This window comes from Enhydra lutris, unplaced genomic scaffold (assembly GCF_002288905.1).
Source record: "Enhydra lutris kenyoni isolate GAN:26980312 unplaced genomic scaffold, ASM228890v2 scaffoldscaffold16, whole genome shotgun sequence".
Classification (NCBI taxonomy): Eukaryota; Metazoa; Chordata; class Mammalia; order Carnivora; family Mustelidae; genus Enhydra; species Enhydra lutris.
In genome coordinates, this window is record NW_019154100.1 from 15,999,843 (window position 1) to 16,019,408 (window position 19,566).

Here is a 19,566-nt window from a genome sequence, read left to right on the forward strand (position 1 = left end):
ATCGAGAGTCTGATACTTAACTTACTGACCCACCCAGGTGCCCCTATTTACTGACTCTCTTATAAGTTCTTAGACTCAGAACTATATAAAACCATTCATATTTTATCACCACCATCATCTCTAATATTTATTAAGTACCAGTGCTATGTACTGTTTGGAGTCTGTAAACTCAATCCCCACAACTTCCTTAAGAAAGCCTCTGTATCATCCCCATTCACAAAAGAATAGAAGAAACAGTGCTTACTTACAATTTCCTTTTGTGATTTAACATGATACTTTTGGGACCTCTTTTCCTGTTACATAACATCTAAAAATTGAGAAACTTTCAGGTTGTTCACAACTGTATGTCATTAAATATAATTGGTGCAGCCTGGGCTTTTGTATTATGTATTTCTTTAGAATGGATTCTTAGAAATGGGATTGATGGTTCAAAGTTATTCACATTTTAAATTTTAACAAATGCAATCAAATTATTCTCCAGAGATTAAATTTATAGACACACGATTATGAATGTGCCTATTTTTGTACATACTTACTGACCATAGACAAAATATGATACCCATTGCATAATTTTGCATTTCCTTGTAAACTAGTAACATTTGGGATATTTTCATTTGGCTATTCACTGTAATTCTTATAGTCTTAGTCTATTTTTCTATTAGATGCCTGTTTTTTATTAAGAATGACATTGGGGAGGCTATGTGCTATGGTGAGAAAAATTTAAAAACTAAAAAATAAAAGAATTCCTATTTGTTTACTAACCCCATGTTTATTACTTGCACAAAAAGTATCTTCACTGACTGTTAATTGCTAATGAATTTTAACATTTTTTTAAATGAAGGGTTATGGGGGCGCCTGGGTGGCTCAGTGGGTTAAGCCGCTGCCTTCGGCTCAGGTCATGATCTCAGGGTCCTGGGATCGAGCCCCGCATCGGGCTCTCTGCTCAGCAAGGAGCCTGCTTCCTCCTCTCTCTCTGCCTGCCTCTCTGCCTGCTTGTGATCTCTGTCTGTCAAATAAATAAACAAAATCTTTTAAATAAATAAATAAATAAATAAATAAAGGGTTATGAAAAATAATTATAATTTCCTTTTCCTTTATGGGTTCTAAGTTTCCTATCAGCCTGAGACAGGTTTCTCCTATCTTAAGCAATATACTTCGATATTTTCTTCTAATATCATTTAAGAGTATTACATTAACTTGCATTTTAATCTATTTGATGTATATTTCACATGGATATAAATGGGAATATAAATTTATTTTCATTCAAATTAGTAACCAATTATGTAACCTAATTTATTATGCATTTCATTCTTACCCAATGATCCGAAAAATCAACACAATGAAATGTAGTGATGTAATTTTTGCTCTAATTTTTTATATCCCTTCTATTTATCTGTTTTTGTGCCATTATATTTTAGTTACAGTAACTTGGTAGTATTTTGCACATAGCAAAGAAATTGACCATTTATATTTATATACTTATAAATATATAAACCATTTATATTTATATTTATATATTGACCATTTATATTTATAGGACATTATTTTCAAAAAATTATAAAGCCAGTATTTCCAATTGTACATTACCATTTATCAAAGCTACCCGTAATCCTATAAGAATTCTCAGTAGCAACAGACTAAATGTATAAACTAATTTGAGCAGACCTGATTCCTTCATATTAAATATTCCCATTTAGGAACATAAGATGACTTCTTATTCAGGTTCTATTTTATAATCTTGAATAAAATTAGTTTTTCCCCATGTAGGCTAGATTTTTTTTTTTTTAAGATTTTACTCATTTATTTGTCAGGAGAGAGAGAATGAGAGGAAGCGAGCACACACAAGCAGTGGCAGCAGCAGGCAGAGGGAGAAGCAGGCTCCCCAATGAGCAAGGAGCGGGATGTGAGACTTGACACCAGGACCCGGGGATCATGACCTGAGCTGAAGGCAGCTGCCCAACCTAGCACTCCCTAGGCTGGGTATTTTTCTAATTAAATATAAACCTTGATATTTTATAGTTTTCTTGCATTTTTAACTCAATTCTATTTATATTAATATATTAGTTTTGTAAAGGAAAACTATGTAGTCTTTTTTTTTGTACATTTATCAAGTATTTGGTACCATATACTGATTCATTAATTTTTAGTTTATGTATACTTACAATATTATGTCATCATATAACTTTCAAATAATAATGATCTTGTCTCTTTTCAAGATTTATAACATCTAAATTTGTTATTATTAAATTAGCTCACTTTTCTAAAAGCGTTACCTGAAGTAGTGATAGAAAAATTGCTGTATTCTTCCTGATTTTATTTGGACTGTCTCTAGTATGCTACTATTAATATGACATTAACTAAAAATTTGTAGAAAAGGTTTTACATATTGTCAGTAGTTTTTAATTGTGAAAAATGACATACGTGGGTTTTCCTTAAATTCAATAATTACACTACAATTTACCCATTTGGCTTTCTTAAAATCTTAGTCAACAGATTTTAGTCCTTAAATATAATACTTAAATTTATTTGCTAATTATGTTGTTTGTAACTGTGGCACTTATATTTACAGGTTTCTTTCCTTTATTCGGTTGTTCACAGGGTACTGATACTGAAATTTGCAATTTATCTAAAATGAATGGGGAAACATTCCATTTTAATCTATATTCTTTTTTTAAAGATTTTTATTTATTTATTTGAGAGAGAGAAAGAGAGCACATGAGCGGCAGGAGGGAAAGGAAGAGGAAAAGAATCTCAAGCTGATTCCTTGCTGAGCACAGAGCCCTACCACGCACACTGGTCTTGTTATCAATCACCCTAAGATCGTGACCTCAGCTGAACCAAGAGTAAGATGCTTAACGGACTGAGCCACCCAGGCATCCCCATTTTAGTCTATACTCAGAAATGACTTTTAACATGTAAGAATTATTTGTACTGTGCAAGAGTATTTCAATAACACCAGTACTACTAAAGCAGTTCTTTTACTACGTTGTACTTTTTCATCTTCGTCTATAGGCTTAGAGCAGGGGTTCTCAAAGTACGATCCTAGAAGAACAATACTGGGAGCACCTGGGAACTTGTTAGAACCATAAATTCTTGGGCCCCACCTCGGACCTAAAGAAATAGAAAGGGTACGAGGGTCATCAATCAGGAGTTCAACAAGCCCTTCAGCTGATTCTAATATATACTCAAGTTCGAGAACCACCAGCTTCGATTTGCTACTCCTTCCTCTTCAAATCTCAGCTATTTGTACTTGAATGCAAAATACTCAATTTCTTCCCTATAATAAAGCTTAACGACATGAAGACGCAAACCACGTAAGTATGTAAATATTTTCACAGATATAGTTATATCTTCAAACTTATTACGCAGTATATTTAATTTCTGTTAAAAAAAAAAAAAAAAAAAAAAAAGTCTTGGAGCGTAACATCACCAAGATGGCAGAGTAGGAGTTTTCGGCGATCATCCCCCCCAGAGAAGACTGGAAGTTGACAACCACTCACAGATGAGTACCTCTGTGGGCATCAGAGTCCGGCGAAGTCCCGGAACGCCACCCGAGCAAAAATCCGAGAGTAGCGGGAGGAGGGCAAAAAGAACACTTTCACCTCACCTGCCTCGCCCCTTCCCCAAGGTGGCACAGCTCAGTGCCAAGAGCACTACCCCTCAGCAGCGCAGCTTCTCTCACCGGAGAAAGTATTGTGCGCGCGCAGCTTCCCACGCCTTGCCGCACGCCGCCGCCGGGCACACCACTTCCTATTTCGCCTCACCCAGAATATGGAGGGCATCGGCACGGCTGGGGGGTAATGAGAGGCTGGGAGCAGGCAGGAGAGGCGAGGCCTCACAGCCAAAATGCGCTTGGAACTCAACAGAAAGTGATGGATCCTTCGAACCACAAACTGCATCAGGTCTGCCCACAAGCGGCTTGTTAACCCACCAACCGAGGAAATCCCAACCGGCTCAAGAAGTACCTGCAATACCTCATTTACCCCCACAACACCGCCACCCGCCCCAACCAACGTGCCCGGAAGCGTGCTGGGCCCCAGAGCATACCCTTACGCGGAAAGGCAAGCCTTGGCCGCCAGCTGCTGAGCATGTGCAGACCGTTAGGTCAACTCTGCGGGACTGCGGGAAGGCACGTAAATTTCAGCATTCTAGAGCACCACCCTAGTGAAGACACACAGGGGCCTCACAATACCAGGCAGGCTTTGCGGATGGAGAGAAGGCATACACTCTTAGGAATTAGCACCGCCCCCCTTCCAAGATGTGGGGAATGGGCACATCAATAGAAAAGCTCTGAGAGCCTCAAACTCCCTAAACTGGGTTGATGGAAGCCAGTGAGTGAGGAGTTGACTGCTTCTTCAAGTGCAGTCTGTGGATTTGGAAGCAGAGCTGTAAGCTAGCTCTAGTTCCTCTTAGCAGTGGTCTGGAAGTCGCCCTGACTGTGCAGGACCCAGAGGGGGGACAGCTCATCCCATCCGTGCACCCACAGGCAAGCTTGCCAACATCCCTCCAAATGCAGACACTGAAACAGCCCTGTATTTCAGGTCTAGCCCCTCTCAGCTCCGACTTTTTTAGTAAACCTGCCTGTTTTATTTCCACATTTTGAGGTTTACACTTACCAAGAATCATTTTTGTTGTTTCCAACACCGTTTATACCAATTTTAGGTTCTATTATAATTATATAATTTAATCACATGCTATATACAAGGAAAAATATGATTACAGACAAAAAGTTTTGTCTTACAACGAAATGAAGATTTGGGATGATGTGATATAAATGCAATTCTGAAACTGCTGTAGAATTATATAATCTTTGCTATAGAATTACCTGCAAGAAAAATCATTATAAAGGATTTAACTATTGTAAAAAGTTAAACTAATTTTATACTCATATTGCATCTGAAGTGTCTCATGAATTTTTATTCCACTTAAACTACAAATGGAAATTATTAGATGGATTATTATGGAATGTGGTCTACACAAGACACTGTGTAGAACCCCAGATCCACATTCAAAGAAATGATATTAGCTGGGCCTATATGGGAAGACTGGCCAATTCAATTACATTTGTAAGTTTTAGGTTAAAATATTTAAAATTCTATGTATCATTTTTTGACACTTAATTTTTCTGTTTATGTGTAGAAGAGCTTCTGTTGTAGATAAACTGGACTAACTTCATTTACTGATTATAATCATTAAATCACCTAATGGTCCCTCTTGAAAGATAAACACCAAACATTGGCTTCCAAGGGTCTTCAAGACAAGGCAGCAGCCAACCTCTGCAACAGTTAGTCACTTCCACCTTCCTCTCTAGTTTCCAGGCACATTGACCTTTCAGGTCCTTGAACACACCAGGTTTTTCTCACCTCAGTCTCTTCACATATAGTTATAACTGCTTGCTAATGCTCTATCCATCTCTCACTTGTGTATTCCTCAGAGGAAGGTGGGAGTGAGCTCTTCTATATATTAAATGTATTTTCTTTTCTAGGCTTTCCCTCTTTTCTAGGCTTTCTTGCAGGTAATTCTATAGATCCCATGAGATCTAAAACTGTCCCTTATTCTAGCACTTGATAACTGTAGTTTTCTTTCATTGAATTTATTATAATTCTCCAAAAAAAAAATCTGTATTTGCGCATTTTTTTTTAATGCTTCTTCTCTCTACCATTAAACTCCAAGTTCTAATAATGAACTCATTCCCCATTCCTAGAACTCTAGGGACTGACCAAAAAAAAAAAAAAAAAGAAAAAGGACTTAGTTTTATTTGTTTATATTAAATAAATGAATGAAGACACAACTATGACGATAAAAGTAATGGCATATGTGATGGGGTGATACGGTGTGTGGACAGTTCTCTTCCTGGGATTTTTGAGATTATCTATAGTTACTTTAAAGTGCAAAATCAGGATGAAAGATGGAACATACCAATTGTTCTTTGTTAATTTCTATAATCTGCACTTCTAATTTCCAGGTGTTTAGCCTTTCATGACAATTCTCTCACACCTTACTATAATGTAAAGTTAGCGATTACTTAAATTTCTTCTATCTGGTTAACTTCCGATCCTCAAACAGTATCTGGCACATAGTAGGTGTTATAAAATTATGCTGTTATTGAAGGTCCACCACTGTATAAGAATATCTATTTTCAGAGTTAATTATGATTTCAGAACTACTTACAATTGTCCTGGCTAATACTGAAAAGTATTACTCAGAAGGAATTAGCAGAAATGGGCTGGTTATTTACCAACTTCCCTTTCCTTTCTGGGCAAACAATTCTTTCCCCAGCTTCCCTAAAATTAGGCACAGAAAAATGATTAGTAAGTGACCAATGTGTTATTAGTGGACCATTTTCCAGGCCTGGCCCATAAACGACCCCTTCCTATAGCCCACTCTTTCTTTGTCACCTGGTTGTTGACTTAGATGGAGGGCTGAGGAGCTAAAGGAGTGTGGAGACGTAAGATAGAAGGAGTCTGGGTCACTGACTGACCAAATGGACTAGAACCTCTTCCCAAATATTAACCTATGCTGTTCTTTTATGTGAGGGAAGAACTAACTTTTAATTGTTATCAGACCACTGGTATTTTGGGGGTTTTGTGCCAATACTTAACCCATTCTGACTAGTACAAGGATTATATAATAATATATATGAAGACGATATTTATGTATTTCTGACCATCATAGGTTCTTCTAAAAATTTGAAGCAATTTCTGTATAAAGTATAAGACACTTATGGTCAATAAATGAAGGTCAGTAGTTGAAATAATGGAAACCATACTGATAGTATAGTCAAACTTTGAGATCACCCTATAACTAGCAGGTAATGAGGTTCCAAGAGCTAATTTCAAGTACAAAACAGGTCCCATCTTAATCTTTCCTACACTGGTGATAACAAAAAGTTGAAATACCCCATCATCCTTTCTATACTTCAATTCCACACTTCCTATATACTCAGGAACAGTTTGAGATGGAGAATCCATTTCATTTTATTGTTTTCTGGATTCACTGCTTGAAGCAGAGGGATATAACTCACTGAGTAGAAGGTGGCCTTGCTAAGTAACAGTCAAAGCTTCAACTCTCTGATTGCTCTGATTGTGACCCTGAGTATTGAGCCTTTGGCTTACTGGGGCAGAAGCAAATATTTCAGAGAGGGATATTACACTCACTGAAAGAGGCTCCAAGTCAAATGAAACAAAACCCTTCTAAAATAAATTCAGTCAAAATCCACCTATTTAGTTAGTTCTGGTCTACTTCAAAATCATATGTATCTTTTATTATGTATTCCTTTATTAGGTTTTAAACATTGCATTTCAAATGCAGTACTTTAATCTGTCTAGCAATTACCTATGTAATGTGAGGTAGAGCTCTAACAAAATTTTCTCTTCCTAGGAGGCTAGTTTTTAAATTTGCAATCTGAACTAAGCACTCTATGGTATCTCCATCAAATCTTTGTGCCACATCTATACTGACTTTCAGTTATGTGTCTCTCTTCCTCTCTGATTCACTCTTCTCTTCATCTCATTCTAATTTCCAGTCCACTTTAGCATATCTAATTTGGTAAAATAGTCCTCCATCTTTACTTTTTTATTAAAACTGACTTACGTTGTCATATATATTTTAGAGTAAGTTTTTCAAGTTCGTCATAAAACCTAGCTCTACATTAGTTATAGATTAAATGAATAAATTAATTTATGTTATATTAAGCTATCTCATCTAAGAATAAGAAATGTCTCTGTTCTGATCCTTTATGTCTCTGTAGAGATTTTTAACATTTTCTTGGCTATTCTTTATTAATTCTTAGATATTTTCAGTTTTTTATTGCTGTTTTCATAAATTCATTGATTATTACTGACATAATGGAATACTACTGAATATTTAAGTTGATTTTATATTTGCAGTTTTGCTACTCTCCCATATGTAGTTCTAATACGTTTTAAATTGGGTTATTACATTTTGTGTTTATGGTGTTTTTAAAATTTTTTTTGTTTTTCTGTTGTTTTTCACTCTACATTATTTGTAATTCTCTTTACAGTGATTTAAAAAAATTAATTTTATAATAGATCTGATCAATTTTTGTCAATAATCCAGTATTTAGTTTTGTCAAGATTCTCTATTTTTTTTTTCTTGCTGTTTTTCTTTGCTCTATTTCCCATCTGATTTTTGTGAGTTTCCCTTCTCATTTCTTTTGGTTTTAGCTCTTTCTTTTTCAATACCTTGAGTTTTGTATTTAATATGTCTTTTTCTTTATATCATAGTTTTTCAACCTCAGCACTATTGACATTTTGAGCTGTATAATTCCTTCCTGTACATTTAAGGAACTGCTTTGTGCAACTGGGAGTGTTCAGCAGCATCCCTAGTCTCTACCCATGAGCTGCCAGTAGCAATCCCCTTTCACTCATGACAGTCAAATGTGTACAAACCTTGCCTAGCGTCTCCTGTGGTGGAGAGAAATGATCTGCTATCTAGGACCTAAGGAAACTGACTAAAAGCATATAACAATTGGGAAGAGCTTATTCGAGATAAACTACAAAACCTCAGATGGAAACTGGTCATCTGTAATGATTCTGCTTTGGGCCGCCCCCTCGTCCTCCAGGTCCATCAGTGCTCTGGTTCTACCACGGTAGGCAAGCCATGAAAGCAAGCAACTTACTGTCAGGGGAACTGACTGGATCTGGAGTAGAAGGCAGAAAAACTCTATGACTCAGAAAGTTATCTAAAACAAGAGTAATCCCAGTGGCAAACGAGTAAGGAAAGCTAGTGTCACAGCTTGCCTGAGTTTGCAGAACTGATTAAGGCAAGCAATTAACCAGCCAATTAGCCAAAAATTCAACAGATCTTGGGAATGAGATAGCCATAATGGGCCTTGATCATTTGTCACACATGCCCGGCTGTCTGAAGGGCTCTATGCATGTGCAAGGCTACACATGTGTTCAGAAAGACCAAAAGGGGCCCTAGTAGATTATATATCCTGGCTAAGTGAGAATTCGTATACATGGCAAAAGAGACAAAAGAAGGGTCAGCAGATATTAAAAGCTGAATGTCTCAAGTTTAAGGGTGTTCCCAATGAACACACAGATCAAATGGCAAACCGGAAGACTTACTAGCTCAAATGCACTGAACACAAACTCTGATCAATCATGCTGACATGGGGTGATCCCCAGGAAACCAGGATTAAGAAAAAAACAAGAAGTAAAAAGACAAAACAAAACAAAACTGAGTCATATGCCACAGGGGAGAAAGGTTCCACAAAATTAGTGCAGGCAAGTCACTAAACTAACAGAGGAACAACCATAACCATTGTGAGTGGATGAAAATCCGAATAATACATTATACAAAATACCCAGTTCCCAACAAAATATTAGCAGACATGCAGAAGAATAGCAAAATGTGGCACATAATTCGGCGGAACATTGTCTTGGATGTGTTTCAGAGGTTACTAAACTCTCTGAGGGGCTTCAGAAGTTGAACTTCTCAGACAAAAACTTCACCACGGCTATTTTAAATATGTCAAAAGAACTAAAGTAAACCATGCTTAAAGAACAAAGGAACACATAACAACAGTGACTCTTCAAATAGAAAATACCAATTAAAAACATAGAAATTATAAAAAGAGAACCAAATGGCAACTCTGGAGTTAAAAAGTATATGAACCAAAATAACAATAACAAAAAAATACAATGAAGGAACCCAAGAGAATGGCATTATCCATAATACCCAAAGACTCAGAACAATCTAAATGTCCATCAACTGGTGAATGAATAAGCAATACGTGATATGTCCATACAATGGGATGCTTGCAATAAAAAGGAAAACAGTATTCATGCAGTTCATAGGGGTGAACTTCATAAATACTATGTGAAATGAAAGAAGCCAAATGCAAACGACTATATTTTGTACTATTTCTTCAATAGGAAATATCCATAAAGGGTAGTTCTTACATGCAGAAAAGTTAGTTATTGCTTAGAGCTGGGGAAGAAGTCAGAATTGATAACAAATGGGCATGAGGGTTCTTGTTTAGGTAATGAAAATCCTCTAAAATTGGATGCATTTAGTAAAATCATTGAGAGGTTCACTTAAAATGAGTGAATTAGGTTGTGTTTAAGTTATATGCCAGGAAAGCTGTTAAAAAAATTATTGTGCATATTCATATCAAAGATGAATAAGAGGACTTTTATGGATCAAATGCATTACATTTTTCTTGCAAATAGTAACAACTGTAGTTGATTACTAACGGTACTTAGTAATAATTGCATATTTAGCCTTTATTATGTACCATTATTTGGAAGCTCTTTAAATATATAAACACATTATTTGTAAAAATGAGAGAAAAAAATAATACCATCATGATAAATAAATGGACACTTAGAAAAAATATTGCTGTCTTATAGACCTGGTGTAGAGAAACCAGCCGACTTCACCTGAATAATCATCTACAAAATTATATAATAAATTTATGTTAGTCAAGCTGCCAAAAAAAAAAAAAAAAGAAAAAAAATATTGCTAAAGGACCCTTGCTTAGGTAGCTTGACTCCTAAATTCAAGAATTCATTCAGTGCCTTTTATAATCTACTAGTGATGTGTGTGTGTTTGTGTGTGCACATGACAGAGAAAGACATAAGATTAATATCCAGTAATTAAATGGAATATAATTTTGTATACAATATATTTTAAGAATCCTTAACTACCAGGTAATATATATGTACACAAGTATGAAATAACTGTTAAAATTATTAATTCCTTAGGGACTGAAATCACAATAACTATTTTAATTGCCAAATGATATTTTACTTTCAGTCTAAGATTTTTCAAGAAATTAAGTGAAAAGTTAGCCCTTTGATTTATTAATCACTTGAGAATCATAGTAGCATTTTTTCTTAGACTTCAGACTTAACCATAAATTTTAAAATAGTATCTATTTGTAATAACCTAATTGGTTGTAATATATTTATTAACATATAATGTATTATTTGTTTCAGGGATACAGGTCTGTGAATCATCAGTCTTACACAATTCACAGTACTCACCATAGTACATACCCTCTACAGCGTCCATAACCCAGCCATCCCATCCCTGCCACCTCCAGCAACCCTCAGTTTGTTTTCTGAGATTAAGATTTTAATACATATCTCAAAATAAGATAAAATCTGATGCATCCATTTCACATTTCAATTTTTTAGGTGGGGTTTTAGCCTATATTCTAAAACATAACTATCTTACAAACCATTCTACCTTTACTTTAGTAACACAAATAGTCAAATCAATTGCAAAAAAAAAAGTTTCTTTTAACACATGAAAAATTTATCTATTGCTGATTCTCTGACTTTGAATAAATTCATAAGCTTTATTATTGCTCATTAGAAGAGGTGTTTTGCTGACACAAAAATAAAATAAATTATATATTATCAGTAAACTCATACCGTAAGAGTTTAAACACACTGATTATGCTAGACTGGTTAAAAGAACAATTAGTGCAAAGTCTTACCACGCCAATGGAAAAGTAATTATTGATGATACTGTAAGGCACTGGGTCTCCCTTTTCATCTTTGTCATTAGGTATGACTTCAAACTTCCACCTGTCCAGCATGATTTCTGTGCTGTTTTCAATGTCTTTTAGGATTTTCATCAGATTCTCACCTTCATAACCTAATGGAAAAAAAATTATCTTGAGAAAAAATGTAACCAAATAACAAAAGCTGTATTTATATGTGTTTGAGTGTATGTATGTGGATGTCTCATTCTAAAGCCAAACAATGCATCTTAAAGCAAATTCTAACACAGATAAAGAATTAACTCTAATTGTAAGTTCATAGAAATATTTTATTTTTAGCTTTAATTTGTAACTCATACTTGTGTCCTGTGGTGCCAATTCTCAGTATGGTGAAATGTCAAATGAACATCTCCACTTCATACCCACCCAAAACTTCATATCAATTTATTCTAAAGAAAATTAATGATTTCCTTCCATATCTTCTCCTGTTAACTCTCTTACAGACAGACAACACCCTCAGTTGTGGAAGTAAAAAGCTTAGGTGAGATTTCAGACTTGTCCCTTTTCCATCCCTTAGTGACCCTCATACTTGAGTCTCTAGTGATACAGAACAATTTTCAGTCTGGTCCTTCTCGTTTCCATTTTATGCCATTTCTTCTCTTGTTCTATATATCCAGAGTCTCCCTTTTCTTTTTGGTTGCCTTGCTTCTGCTCCTGCTGCAAGTTTTATATTTGACAGCACTTCTTTCCAGAAGCCACCCTCCCAACGTAATGGATTCTCTGCAGTTCCACAGCACACAGTTCTCCAAACTAGCCCTAGCTACCTCCAAACTAGTGTACAAGTAGTACAACTAGTACACTCCATTATAGTTATTTGCATCTTTCTTGCTGTAAGTTTCTTTTACCAGGTCTGCCCTAGAGTAAATGCTCAACAAATCTAGTTTTAATGGATCTACTGCAGATAATTGAGATGGCCTGAAAAAAAACTTATTCCTTAATATTATATTTTCTCATAAATGTATCTATCTATATAATATTATAGTTCAAACTGTAGCCTAATCCTTGTTGTGTTAAAGTTTGCTTTTTAACCTCCCTAAATAGTGACCTCCTCAGTAAAAACAACTGCTTTTATGAGAATTAAATGAGAGAACGCATAGAAATTCTTAGTACATGAGGCATAAGAATAGAAAGTTCTCAACTATATAATAACAGAATTTGAATTGTTATACTGAGTTAAATAATACATTTCTCTCTACCTCTACACATAGACACATACACACATTCTTGAATTGATATTTTGAGTTGGAACAATATTTTTATAGATGTTTTTCTGTGTTCAACTTTGGTCTATATTTTAATAATGTATTCATTGAACAAGGAAATGCCAGAGGCTATGAGTCCTCATTAGAGGTGTTAGCACACATAACACTGGAAAAACTAATTGGGTTAAAAGAAGAAGCACTGTAATATGCCAACATTCTCTAAAGATAAATAAATTACATTTATGGTGTTATTTGTTGAATTAATTATTAGAAGTTCAAAGCAGCCATAACCTAGGAGTGCCTATTTAGGCACCCACCATTACTTTTTATCTTACACAGGTAAAATAGTTATGTACTAGTTAATACATACAACAAAGAGTACAACAAACAATAACTAGACAGATATAAGCATTAAAAGTACCAAACGGTATTTTAATAGATGTTATGTTGCATTTTTGTAGCATAATTCAAAAACTATGAATATAAATAATAATTTGTTTATAACCGTAATCAGTACAAACACTGAATTATTTAAAGTACAAGATTATAATAATTAAACATGCAAATGTCGTATTTTTTATGGTTCAACCCGCATTCTCAAAATTTAACTTCTTTTAAATTTTTAATTTCTTTTAAAAATAATAAATATTGGCCTCCAAATAAATTTTATGTATGTTTTCTTCATTGAACTGAATAAAAAAGGTAAGTATATTAACCTCTTTTGCAAATTCTACTCATTTAAGTATGATGCCTTTCAGACATAAATGGATTTGCAAATATTAATGTAATATAGTATAATATAGCATGGAAGTACTCTATAATATATAATAAAATATAACATAATATTTATATATATACATTCAGGAGACATACAAGCAAATAATAATTTTTTAAATAAAACTTTAAGCTTATTCCCAATTACATCTCAAGTTAATAACAGCATGGTTCAATATAACACTAGAAAAATATCGGAACAGCAACTGAGCAGGAGAAAACAAAGTAGGAATGGATTGAGTGAAAATTAATTACCACAGCTAGATTCTACAAGTGCCACTCACCTTAAAATTTTTAGCACTGGTTATGTTCTCTAAGTTTTTATGGATAAGTATGAAAGAGGCTAGTATCAATAGCCTTCTAGCCAAATAAAAATGGAAAGATACAAGCCATAAATCTATTTTGAGAATCACAGCAACTGCAGGTCAGAGCTAATTTACAAAGATAGCAAATTCCAAATGGTAGTCTCCAATTTAACAAATACCTACACCCTACTTGTATGTATCTATGCTCAAGCTTGTTAAATAATGATTCATAGCTATAAATAGGATTGCAAAACTTGAGAAGATCATTTTTTTAAAAAAAGACATATTAAACTTACTAAATATAGAAGTAAAAGCTTATTCCCAGAAAAGAATGATGTTATTTTGCTTCCATTATTTTGATTTAAACCTACAGTCCCTCTAGGCTAAGAAACAAAATAAAAATATAATTAGTATTTTATTTTCTATTTAAAGGTACAATGTTATTACCAAATCTACCTAAAAAGCCACAGAAATGTTTAAAAAGGAGAAAGTCTCTTAAAGAAAAGCAACAATATAGATTTGTCAGTGTGTGTTCCATCTAAAATTCTTACACTTTTACTCTTCATGAAACATTCTTCCTGCTGTAATCCTAAATTTTAGTTAGACTAATTATTACTACAAAAATTGCAAAGAGAATTTAAATTAAGTATTTGCAAATGCCCTAGGACATCCTAGATTCTTACAGTGTTACATTTTCCCAAATACATCCTTGTAAAAAATAAGCTTCAAGTAAAAAAAAGAAAAAAAAAGCTTCAATATATTCCAGTCAAGTCAATATACTCAGTGACCTAAAGTGAACCAAATGATTATTGGTTGAATAAAGTCCTTTCCTTCCCACATACTAAGCATGATGATCCTTGTTACAAATACATAAAGTACTCAGCACAAACATTAGGTAAACAATTTGATGGTTTGGTATAAGAACCTACATGTCAGGCACTATCATTTTTTTCAAGCTCTAATGAGGAATCTGAAGCAGCCCATGGTTGGTAAGCAACTTGCTCAAAGTTAGTTACACACCTGGCAAGAAATAGCACACTTCACAACAAGTTTCTTTTTTAGTAAACTCTACCAGATGGTATCTGCATTTTCCTAATCATTCAACTTGGGCATCTTACAGTCCCACTTACTACCTTGGTTTCCCCAAAGCCTGTCTTCAATCCATAGGCAGGTTCTACCAGGCCTTCCCTAACAGGAGAACTGCACTGTGTCTACTTGTCTCACTTCCATTACTATCACCCTGCTCCAGTCTATTCATTCTCTAATTACAAAAACAGTAACACAAATTCTTATTTGGAAAACTCTGATTCTCTACATTTTCACAATTTCTTAAGTTTCTTAATTTTATTTTATATCTCCCAATTAATCTGTTTTTGAAAACATAAATGTCATTGGGTCATGGTACTTTTGAAACTTTTTCCAAGCTTCACTCTGTGCTTCAAGTGCAATCAAATAAAATTCTGAACAAGACCACCAAGCCCCTGCAATATTTGGTTCTTGATTGTCTCTCCAATCTCATACTAGTCACTGTTTCTCTCACCCCCACTCCATACCTACTGCCTCACAGACCATTTAAGAGTCACATCAGCCTTCCTTCAGCCCTTTCCATTTTAGGAGCTATTTTTCCTTCCTTACCTATTAAATCCAGCTTAAATGTTACTTCCTCAGAGAGGACTTCTTGATCATTTAGCTGAAGAGTTTCCCTCCTCTATTCTCTAAATATGTTTGAGTCTTACATATTTCTTTTGTAATTATATATTTTATTATTCATTGATTTATTGTCTGTGTACTCAATGAAGGCATAATCTCCAAAAGGTAGGAACATTTTATTTTTCACTCTAAACCCAGCACCTTAGGACAGTGTCAGCCCATGCAAGGCACACACAGAGAGTTTATTATTAATACAACTTTGGCATGTACTATAATTTGTGCACCTTTGACTACTGATAACAATATATCTTAAATTGTTTTGTAAGAAAATCTTTAGAAGATGCCCCAAATGGAAATTCTATGTCAATTTTGAGATTGGAGCCATTTATGAGTTTGGAAACTAAATGAAATCATTAATTTTCAAATATCAAAAATATTTTTCAAAAGAATACACAAGAAGTCACATGTGTGCTCTCCTTCCTTTAATCAATATAGGTATGTATGCACTGGCAAATGCAAGCATCTTATAAGCAGTGGTGCTATCCATCTGTCTGTCTGTCTGTCTTTAGATTCTATGAGATTTAACTCAGTATTTCATGATATTCTTTTACTAAACTATACCCTTAATGAAAATTATAAAAATGTCATATATGGAGTTTTTAACTTAATCTTCAACTCTGTCTGTCTGTTATATACATGTACACTTACATACACATACACATATACAAAACACAGCTTACAGTTTAGCAGTTGGTTAGATAACTCATGGAAAAGTTGTTCTCACACTTTTGTTGTAAATCAGAATTACTTAGGAAGTTTGTTTAAAAAGAAAATCATCTGCCCAGATCCACCCCAGAGATTTCCACTCGGCATATCTGGGGGGAGGTCAGGCCACTACATTTTTAACAAGCTCCCCAAGGGCTTCTCATTCACACTGTCTTAGCAGACACTTTTTAAACTTCTCTAAGTAGACACTTTTTAAACTCTAAGCTAAAGTTACTTAGTTTCAGTTCTGCTTTTCTTTTCTTTGGCATCTTCTGGTAAGCAGAGACTATTAATGTTATGTCAAATTATTTTAAGACCTTTTGAAATATTCCCCCCTTACCCTGTCTCATCCACACTATTCCATTTTGAGTTCCTTGAATATGTTAAGTCCCTTCCTACCTCTGCACCTCTTACTTCAGATTCTTTCTGCCTCTAAACTCTACCTTCAGTTCTATATGGCTGTCATTATTCTATCCACTAGGGTTCTCCTTATGTTATCTTGTCATTTCCTCCAAGACACCTTTTGCTTTGTTGGTTATAGGTTTACTTGTTAGTAGGAGGTCTCTCAATTTACTTATGACTATGTGCCACTGGAATTCAAGGCCTCTTTGAAGGTAGACTTTGTTTTCTGTCCTTAACCCTATACCCCAAGAACAGAACATACCCCTTGGTATAAAGTAGATCTCAAAAAATTAGTTACTTAATGTATTCATTCCTGGACAAGTCATTGTTCAGCCTTTCATTCTTTTTTCCTTGTTAGTGAGTTTTCTACACAACTCAGATTAAAAATCTAAACATTACTTTAGAGTTAATCCATGCTTATCTCATTTCTTAAGTTAGAAACCCCAAATCAAAGAGGTTGAGAAACTTGCCTTGCCCATCAAGTCTATAATTAGTATCAGATTAAAGGACAGCACTCACAGTCTAGCTCCTGGTCCACTATTTCCTTCTCTACCCCACACTATTGTTCAAAATTATATACTGTACCTCTCACAACAATTGTATTGGCTAAATTCAAATGGAAGCTGTCATATACTAAAAACGATGGGCTTAGTTTTTGGGGGGAAAATGCTCTGTACTATATTTCTGTTTTTTAAGATTTTCAGTAGCTGTTTTACCTCCTCCCCATCGCAGGCATCTTGCTAGATCATTGCCGGTCCCAAGAGGCAGAATGGCAACTGGAGGATGCTTGACAACATTAGCCTTTTCTGTGGAATCAAAAATTAAAATAAAATAAAATAAAATTTTGATCACAGGTGGAACAACAGTAAAAAAGACAGCTTGGCATGAAATGAAGGCATTCCACTAGGTACCTAAAAGCTGGAAAAGTTATGATTTATATCTATATATAATTAGAAAGTAAGATTAATTTGTATTTATAAAACACATATAAATACCGTAATTCACAAAGTGAAGGAATTTTCAAGATTCATGTTTGAAGAAAGCCTTTTAATATCTTAACTCAGGGGATGCCTTGGTGGCTCAGTTGGTTAAGCTTTGGCTCAGGTCATGATCTGGGGTTTTGGGATCGTGTCTTGCATCAGGCTCCCAGCTTAGTGGGGAGCCTGATTCTCCCTCTGCCTGCTGCTCCCCCATTTGTGTCCACACGCTCTCTCTCTCTCTCTCTCTGACAAATAAATACATAATATCTTTAAACAAATAAAATAAAATCTTAACTCAATTAAAAATTTTAGTGGATTTAAGATCATGGAAATTTCAAGGATGCAGATAGATGCGTCATAAGAATATACTAGAGGAGAAGGGAGTTGAGGGAAATTAGAGGGGGAGATGAACCTTGAGAGACTATGGACTCTGGAAAACAATCTGAGGGTTTTGAAGGGGCGGGGGGGGTGGCAAGTTGGGTGAGCCTGGTGGTGGGTATTATGGAGGGCACGTATTGCATGGAGCACTGGGTGTGGTGCATAAACAATGAATTCTGTTACACTGAAAAGAAATTAAAATAATAATTATACACACACACACACACACACACACACTAGAGGGACAACACCAAAGTAGAGGTGTGGGTTCCTATAAAAAATTATTTTACAACACCTTCTCTAGGTACATTTCAATTTAAGGATTAAGACGTTTTGAAAAATCAAACTCTAAAAGCTAATAAAATGCTGAAAATGTTTCACTATGTTGTTCTACCCATGGTGCTGCTTTGGGTCAGAGCAAGCAATGTAAGAATTGGGTAACTCTGCGATCAGCAAGTTTTCTTTGAGATTAAGCTTTAAAGAATGTAATACTTTGGGCTTAGAGCAGTAAAGATCTCTGTCATCGAAATTCCACATATTTTTTAAAACTTTATTTATTTATTTGAAAGAGACAGCACAAGCAGGTGCAGGAGGGACAGAGGGAGAAGGAGAAGCAAACTCCCCGCTGAGCATGATCCGGACACAGGGCTCTATCCCAGGACCCCGGGATCATGATCTGAGCTGAAGGCAGATGCTTAACTGACTAAGCCACCCAGGTACCCCAAAATTCCACATGGTTTTGTTTATAGGACTGATTAAGAGAGAGAGAGCGAGAGAGCACATGAATGTATGTGAACAAGCTGGAGGGCTGGGGGAGGTGCAGAGGCAGAGGGGGACAGAGAGTCTCAAGCAGACTCCATGCTGGGCTTGGAGCCCCATGTGGGGCTCAATCTCACAACTCTAAGATCATGACCTGAGCCAAAACCAAGAGTCAGTGCTTAACCAACCGAGCCAACCAGGCGCCCTCACATAGCTTTGTTTAAACCATCATCTGCCTTGAATGACTCTCACAAACATATATTACTTTTCCTTACTTTTTCTACTTTCTCAGCCCCTCAAAGTGAGTATGTGTCTATGTGGAAGAATGGGGAAGGAACAGACTATTTAGGGATGGATGTGTCATGGTGTAATCGCCAAGGCTTAGATTTGAGCTAAAATAAACTCATAATATCCTACTGTTTTCACTAAAATTCTCACAAGTATTCAGACTCTGTTCAAGCAACTCTAATTTCTGCAATTTCTGAATTCTGATTTTCCCCTTAGATATTGCATATTATACTATTTATATCTTTAACTGGAAGGCCAAAGAACAGAATTTTCACTGTTCCTTTAAAAAAAATTAGTAGACTAAAATCATAAGATGCTTACCAAAAAGTATGCTGACAACATATATTTACTTTTAATTTGAATACTTCTGTGTGCATGAAAAGATAAAATATGTTCACCTGCATTAACTGAATAAAAGTTTACATAGGCAGTAAAACTTCTTTTTACAGTTTACATAGGCAGTAAGACTTCTTCTTATCAAAAAAAAAAAATAATATATATAAAAGTAAATATATGTTGTCAGC

At 35.1% G+C, this 19,566-nt stretch overlaps 1 protein-coding gene across 5 annotated transcripts in view; it reads right to left on the minus strand.

Moving 5' to 3' along the window:
- The window catches only part of LOC111147309 (diacylglycerol kinase beta), a 630,133-nt gene that overhangs the window by 384,782 nt on the left and 225,785 nt on the right, over positions 1–19,566 (minus strand). For all 5 annotated transcript variants that reach the window (XM_022503292.1, XM_022503290.1, XM_022503289.1 and 2 more), the window contains 2 exons: positions 17,354–17,443; positions 11,474–11,634 (listed from right to left, as the gene is read on the minus strand). In XM_022503292.1, the coding sequence (XP_022359000.1) occupies positions 11,474–11,634; positions 17,354–17,443 (251 nt within the window). The remainder of the gene's footprint in view (positions 1–11,473; positions 11,635–17,353; positions 17,444–19,566) is intronic.